At 59.7% G+C, this 7,467-nt stretch overlaps 1 protein-coding gene across 1 annotated transcript in view; it reads left to right on the top strand.

Annotated features, from left to right (window-relative positions):
• Positions 1–7,467, top strand: part of SBF1 (SET binding factor 1) — a 40,546-nt gene that overhangs the window by 14,171 nt on the left and 18,908 nt on the right. The window contains exons 8-15 of the mRNA XM_027906399.1: positions 1,031–1,136; positions 1,266–1,398; positions 2,343–2,451; positions 2,754–2,867; positions 3,445–3,522; positions 3,910–4,023; positions 5,015–5,143; positions 5,275–5,373. Coding sequence (XP_027762200.1) covers positions 1,031–1,136; positions 1,266–1,398; positions 2,343–2,451; positions 2,754–2,867; positions 3,445–3,522; positions 3,910–4,023; positions 5,015–5,143; positions 5,275–5,373 — 882 coding nt within the window. The remainder of the gene's footprint in view (positions 1–1,030; positions 1,137–1,265; positions 1,399–2,342; positions 2,452–2,753; positions 2,868–3,444; positions 3,523–3,909; positions 4,024–5,014; positions 5,144–5,274; positions 5,374–7,467) is intronic.

The following is a 7,467-nucleotide window of genomic DNA, read 5'->3' as shown; positions in this document are numbered from 1 at the left end:
TTCTTTCCCACATTTCTTTCCCACCTTGGGTCTGTCCCCTCGTTAACAGCCTCTCTGTTAATTGCTCTGAGTGTGGCCCACCCAGGCCCGTGTCCTGGTCTCAGGGTGCCCTGGGCTGTCTGTCTGTGTGTCCTGGGACGTGTCCCTGGGCTCCGGGAAGGGGCTGCATTCCAGACTGGCCCATCTGCCCCTCTGTGTTCTCCTGGGGGTTGTGAAAGCTTGGCTGGAGGAGCAGGTCAGGGGTCTGGCTCTGCTCGGCCACGGCCGTGTCCAGCACTGGATTTTGGGGCTGTTCCTGGCGGGGTCTGGGAGCTCTTGCGGCTGTGGGGAGGTGGCGAAACCTGCTATTGCGGGAGCGTGTTCCCTGGGGAGGTGTGGAAAGAGGAGGAGAAGGGCCAGAGCTCTGCTCCTGCCCCAGCCCCTGCAGCCTTTAGGAAGCCTTGGGGTGTGCAAGCATCCCTGTGCCACTGGGAATGGGCTCAGTCTGGGAATGATAAGTGGCATTGGGGAAGAAACAATGAACCCGTGCCCGGTCTGTCCGTCCCATGACCGGGAGGCAGCCGGGTCTGTGGAGCTGGTGCTGCTCCTCAGCACAGCAGGGCTGGGTGGGCACAGACAGGGGAGCTGCTCCCCTTGGGTCCAAGGGCCTGGAGAGCCCTCATGGCCTGGGGAGCCCTTGAGTGCTGGGGAGCCGTTGTGTCCCACGTCTGTGCGGATCTTGGGGCCGCTGGGATGTTGCTGGTGTCGGCTGGGAATATTGAAACAGGTCCCCTTCCTCCCCTCAGCCTGTGGACCCAGTCAAGCACCCAAGGGGTTCAGTGGCAACATCCTTGCTCTTCTTTCCTCTTCCTTCTTCCCTGTTTTCTCCTCCCTCTTCCTGCAGCAGCCGTGCTCCAGCTGTGCTGGGTACAGGGGCTGTGCCAGGGGTGCGGTCGCCCTGTCCCCTGCTCCGGGGGGGTTTGGCTGCTCCTACCTCATCCTCGTGCCTTGCCAGGATGATCCCAGTGACTGGGCATGTGTTCCCTTGCAGAGGACGATCTCCCTGGGGGCAGGGGACAGGCAGGTGATCCAGACTCCCATCAACGACTCGCTCCCCGTCAGCAGCTGCAGCGTGGCCCTGCTGTTCCGCCAGCTCGGTGAGACCCGGCCCCACACTTGCCCCTCTGGGAAGAGGGACTTCTCCAGCCCTGGGGGGTGGGTCAGGGGTCTCTGGAGGGGTGCAAGAGGGGTCCCACGTTTCTGAGTGCCCTCCTGTGCCCTGCCAGGCATCACCAACGTGCTGTTCCTGTTCTGCGCGGCGCTGACCGAGCACAAGATCCTGTTCCTCTCCAGCAGTTACCAGCGGCTGACAGACGCCTGCAGGGCTCTCCTGGCTCTCATGTTCCCCCTCAAGTACAGGTGAGGGGTCCCTGAGCCCCCCGACCCTCCACCCTGTGCCGGCTCATCTGCCTCCCAGTGGCACTGGTGAATCTCCCAGCCCTGCCTCCCCCCTCTCCAGGCGGGATGGGCTGAGCTGGGAAATGTTCTCTCCTCCCTGGTGACCAGGACAGCACCCAGGGAATGGCTGGAGCTGTGCCAGGGCAGGCTCAGGTTGGATCTCAGGGAAAGGTCCTTCCCCCAGAGGGTGGTTGGCACTGAACAGGCTCCCCAGGGCAGTGGGCACAGCCCCAAGGCTGCCAGAGCTCCAGGAGGGTTTGGATGATCCTCTGAGGGACAGGAAGGGATTGTTGGGGTGTCTGTGCAGGGCCAGGGGTTGGATCAATAATCCTTGTGGGTCCCTTCCAACCCAGGATATTCCATGATTCCATAAGCAGGAGTAAGGTGTTCTCAGCAGTGTTCCCTGTTCCTGGCTGGGGCAGCTCCTAGCAGAGGGAAGCAATCCCATGAGAGTATGGGATGTGATCCAGGACTGTGCAGTGACCCCATGGTGATGCCAGATGGGAGAGGCCGGAGGTGCTTCTATCTCCAGAATCCATCCCCTTTCCTTTCTCTCAGTGGGATCAAATTATAGAGTTATGGAAGCGTGGAGTCCCAGGAGGGTTTGGGTGGGAAGGAACCTTAAAGCCTGTCCACTGCCACCCCCTGCCATGGGCAGGGACACCTTCCACCGGCCCAGGTTGCTCCAAGCCCCGTCCAACCTGGCCTTGGGCACTTCCAGGGATCCAGGGGCAGCCACAGCTTCTCTGGGCAACCTGTCCCAGGGCCTCCCCACCCTCCCAGCCAGCAATTCCTTCCCCAATCTCCCATCTAACCCTGCCCTCCGGAGCCAGGATCGAGGCTGGTGCCCGGGTTTGGGTGCTGAGCAGGGCTCGGGGCTGCGCTGAGGCTCTTTCTGGTTGCAGTTTCACCTACGTGCCCATCCTGCCCGCCCAGCTCCTGGAGGTGCTGAGCACCCCCACCCCCTTCATCATCGGGGTCCACTCCATCTTCCAGTCGGAGACGCAGGAGCTGGTGAGACACCGTGATCCCTGTTCCCTGTGCCAGGGCAGTGCCAGGGTGGGGTGACCCAGGGTGGGGTGACAGCAGGCTCGGGTGGCATCAGGCATCATCCTCGGGGTGCCTGGGGCCACAGGCTCCGTGTGCTCAGCCTGGGATGCATCCAGGTGTCCTCGTGAGCCCGGTGGGAATGGCTGTGTCCAGTGGGGATGGCTGGGTCCAGTGGGGATGGCTGGGTCCAGTGGGGATGGCTGGGTCCAGTGGGACCTGTGGGATTGGGAAGCCAGGCCTTGTCCCACGCTGTGCTGCCCTTCCAGCTCGATGTGGTGATCGCGGATCTGGATGGTGGGACTGTGAACGTTCCCGAGTGTGTCCACATCTCCCTGCTCCCCGAGCCCCTGCTCCAGCAGACCCGGGAAGCCCTTTCCATGGTAAGTGCTGCAACATTCCCTCCATCCCTGGGGTGCCAGAACGACACACATGTCCAGGGAGCTGGGAACGGAGTTGGGGCTCCTCTGAGAGCAGGGTTCACACCTTGGGGTTCTCCTGATCCTGGCACAGGGACCATTCCCAATCCCGATCTGATGATGCGTGGCAGTGCCAGAGGGGGTTCCTCTGCCAAAGGTTTCTGGGAATGGGCAGGCTGGCTCCCAGCCCATGGGCAGGAAGCAGCTGTGGCCCTGCAGCCCTTCTGGCTGTTCCCGTGTTCCCGGTGCTCCGGAGCGTGCCCAGGGCACTGTGCCCAGCCCACACTGTGGCTCCGGCTCCTCGGGGGCACCGGGGGGAAGATCTCCCTGGCAGAGCCAGAGGGGTTCCCCCTCCCCTGGGATCCCCACTCTGCCAGCAGTGATTCCCAAGGAAGGGTCAGGCCGTGAGGCTTCCCGTGCCTGATCCCTGGTGGTTTGTCTCCAAACCCCTCAGCGCTTTTCCAGGGGGACTGTGGGGTCTCTGGGGAGCTCTCCTTGGCTTTTCCTGCCGGGAAGAAAGCTGTGTGTGTTCCCCGTGCAGGTCCTGGACCCGGAGCTGGAAGTGGCTGATCTCGCCTTCCTCCCTTCCACCATTTCTGCCTCTTCCCTCAAGATGCAGGTGAGTGGGGAGGCCATTCCTAATGGACATCCCTCCCATCTCCTGGGCACGATTCCAGGCTATCTCCATCCTGGTGTCACTGGCACTGCCCAGGGGTTCATGGCCAGGGCCGGAGGCACACATGGAACGTTTGGGCCCTTCAGCAAATCCTGGGGCTGTGAGAGCTCCTTGTCCTCCCTGCACAGCATCCAGGGGGCAGAGCAGTGACTCCATGCTGCTGTGCTCTGTTTTCCCTGGAATCCTTGCTGTGTTTCCTCCCCTGACCCAGTGGGTTGATTCCCTCACCTCGGCGTGGGGGGGAAACTCCTGCCCTGGGAGCTGCCTCATCCACACCCTGTCCCACCTCGCCGTGACCACTCCGTGAGCTCGCTGTCCTTCCCTTGCCAGGACAAGGAGATCCGAGCCGTGTTCCTGCGCCTGTTTGCACAGCTGCTGCAGGGCTATCGCTGGTGCCTGCACATCATCCGCATCCACCCCGAGCCCGTCATCCGCTTCCACAAGGTGTGTGCGGGGCCTTTTCCAGGGGGAGGCTGGGCAGAACTGGGAGGAGTTGGGCTATGACAGCTGAATTAAAAAAAAACAATTCCGGGTTTCCAGCCGGTGACCTTCGCGACATCCCTCCCCCGGCCCACCTGCATCCCGTGTTTGTCCTTGAGCGTCCCGAGGTCTCTTGGATCGGGCAGCACTTCCCTGGTCGTGCCCTGGAGTGCTTGGATGCTCCACGGCCCTGTCCCTGCTCCTGCAGCCAGGGCAGCTCCGAGGCTTGGGGAGGAGGGAGCCCAGGCCTGGAGCTGGGGGGTTTTGAGGTCTTGGCACTGGGGAGGCCTCCCTGGAATCCTGGGGGCAGTTCTGGGCCCCTTACACAAGAGACACGTGGAGGGGCTGGAGCGTGTGCAGGGCAGGGAAGGGAGCTGGGAAGGGCCTGGAAAACTCCTGAGGGAGCTGGGGGGGCTCATCCTGGAGAAAAGGAGGCTCAGGGGGAACCTGCTGGCTCTGCAAGTCCCTACCAGGAGGGGGGAGCCGGGGGGGGTCGGGCTCTGCTCCCAGGGAACAGGGACAGGACAAGGGGAAACGGCCTCAAGCTGTGCCAGGGGAGGCTCAGGTTGGCCCTGAGGAGGAACTTGTTGTTGGAAAGGGTGGTGAGGCCTTGGCAGGGGCTGCCCAGGGAGGTTTGGAGTGCCCAGCCCTGGAGGTGTCCCAGGCAGGCCTGGCTGTGGCACTCAGTGCTCTGAGCTGTTCCTGTACCCCTGAGTCCTTTTATCCCTGTGCCCATGTCCTTGTGTCCTGCCTCTGCATACTGAGGTGACCCTGGTGCTCTTCCCTTGCCCCCCCTGTCCTGCTGCTCCTGTCCAGAGGTTCAGGTTTCCATGCAAACCCTGTCCCTGTGCCCAGCTGGGCCGGGCAGGAGGTAGCACCGTCCCAGTGCCCACCCAGGTGTGTGTCCTTCGCTCCGTGTCACCCCATGCTGATGGCACACGCTCTCCCCCTGCAGGCAGCGTTCCTGGGGCAGCGGGGGCTGACGGAGGACGATTTCCTGACCAAGGTGTTGGAGGGCATGGCCTTCGCCGGCTTCGTCACCGAGCGCGGGGCCCCGTATCGCTCCATCGACCTGTTTGACGAGGTGAGCTGTCCCCCCTCCCCAGCCATCCCACCGGGCCCTCCCTGCCCTGGAGCACTGGCTGGGATCAGCTGTGACACTGGGGACAGAGGGGGCCGTGGAAGGGCTCCCCTCAGCTGCTGTCTCGTCCCCAGCTCGTGGCGTACGAGGTGAAGCGCATGCGGGCGGAGGAGGGGAACAAGCAGAAGATCCTGCGGCACATCAAGGAGCTGGCGGAGAAACTGTACAAAAACGTGAGTCCTGGAGACCCCAGGGTGGGGGCTGGAAGGTGCTGGGAGGGTACAGGGCAGGGAAACCAGTCAGAGCCCTGGTCGCTCTCTCCTCCCTCCATAAGCTCTTGGGGCATGATCCTCTTGCCCCCTGCACTGTGACCCTGGTGTGAGCTGTTCCCAGGAGAGGGATTCCCTGCTTTTATAGAATCCCAGAATCCCTGAGGTTGGAAAAGCCCTCCCAGCCCATGGACCCACCCTGTGCCCCATCCCCACCTTGTCCCCCAGCCCAGAGCACTGAGTGCCACGGCCAGGCCTGCCTGGGACACCTCTGTTGCATGACGACCTGGTCCGGGAAGGGTACGGTGACTACGTCTTAGTCACTCGGGCCGTTAACTCACAGACATCAATGTGGTGGGTGGTAAAATGGCGTTTATTAGTTTGTAACACGGCCTTTTATAAGGTTTAGTGACATTGTCACTTCCGTCTGCTTACGTTATCTCCTAGCTACTATTGGCTATCAGGCATTGGAGGGGGTTGGTCCCTTTCTTTCCGTACATCCCGAAATCTTCTGAACGCCAGGCCCTGTCTGCCCACATTTCCCCCCTCTCCATGACATATAAAGCAGGCTATAATCTAAGAAGTGCAAAATACTGTCATAGAGGTCATAGAGGTCAAAAGTTTTTAAGGCTCAACAAGTGGCTTAAAGGAAGCCCTAGAGAGGTAGAGAGAAGTGTCTTAACACTGAGGTATAGAATTGTGAGTTAGTGCAAAACTGTGTGGAACTACTTTGGTTTAAGGCGCTATTTACAGCATTTGCCGCTGTTTGACCACCATGATGTTGATGGATTTAAGGCGGTTCTCAACAAAGGATACGAGCTTGTTAAAAATGCAGGGTCCGAAAACTAGTGCTAAAAGGAGTATTGTTATGGGACCGATAAGAGAGGATAGCAAGGTGGTGAGCCATGGTGCTTGATCAAACAGTGATGTGAACCAATCCTGTGATTCCCTGTCCCTTTTTCGACTTTCTAATCTCTCTCGCAGCTTGGCCATGGTGTCTTTCACTAACCCTGTGTGGTCTGTGAAAACGCAGCACTCCTCTTTTAGAGCAGCACACAGCCCACCTGCTTGTAAGAACAGAATGTCCAGTCCTCTGCGATTTTGCAGAACCACCTCGGACAGTGACTTAAGTGCTCGTTGCTGTCCGACCTTCGTCTGCGCCGAGCCCGCAGGGTGGGACAGGGTCGTTCTCCTCTGGCACTGGGCTGTACTGGTTCCGAGGGCGTCCGATGATCCAATCCTGCAAGTAAAAGCTCGCAGTTTTCATTAGTAGGGAAGATGTCAGGTTCAGAGGTGTTTTATGCCTTGTAGCTATATCCATATGTGGCCGCCCCATGTTCCAGGTGGGAGGGGGCTGGGTGCTGCCAGGGCAGTTGCATTGCCCCCTCCCCTTCACGTTTCCCTGATTTTTAGATCTACAATCTTTAGCAAAGTGCCCTTTTTTCCCCCATGCAAGACACGGCCTTCTAGGTTTGATTTGAGGAGAGGGACGTATTATTGCCGGACTCCCGAGCTGGGGGCAGTTTACTGCCACATGTCCTGGCTGGCCACATTTAAAACACACCATTGCATTAGCTATTGCTGCGTGAACAGCCACTTGAATTGGGGCAAAATGCTCTTCTTTTGTGACATGCTTAATCATGTCTGCGATACTCGCTGCAGCAGGCAAGGATCGCAGAATGTCCTTGGTTGCTGAATTACATTGCTGGCACAGACAATCTGCGAGGACTGGGCCCTTTGCCTCCAGGGGGAGGGAGGAGGAATCAATCGCCGCTTGAAGACGGTCTACAAACTGTGTAAAAGTTTCACTTTCAGCCTGTTTGATGGCAGACCACGGGGATGGCTTAGCAATAACTGCTGAGGCCGTGCGAATGGCTTCTCTAGCAGCCCTAGTGGTTGCTTTAACTTCATGTGGTCGCATACCTTCTGCCTGTGCTCGTGGGGTGATCATAGCAGGGTCAACACCCATTAACCGTTGCAAGCTAGAACCATGCAGGGGATGGTCTGGACCAGTTACTGATGCAAGCTGTTTCACACAATTATCCTCCCATTCCTGTT

Source organism: Empidonax traillii, unplaced genomic scaffold (genome assembly GCF_003031625.1).
Source record: "Empidonax traillii isolate 1590-97213 ecotype Southwest subspecies unplaced genomic scaffold, ASM303162v1 scaffold1292:size136317, whole genome shotgun sequence".
NCBI classification, from domain to species: Eukaryota; Metazoa; Chordata; class Aves; order Passeriformes; family Tyrannidae; genus Empidonax; species Empidonax traillii.
The sequence above is the reverse complement of the archived record's forward strand: the minus strand, read 5'-3'. Positions and strand labels throughout refer to the sequence as shown.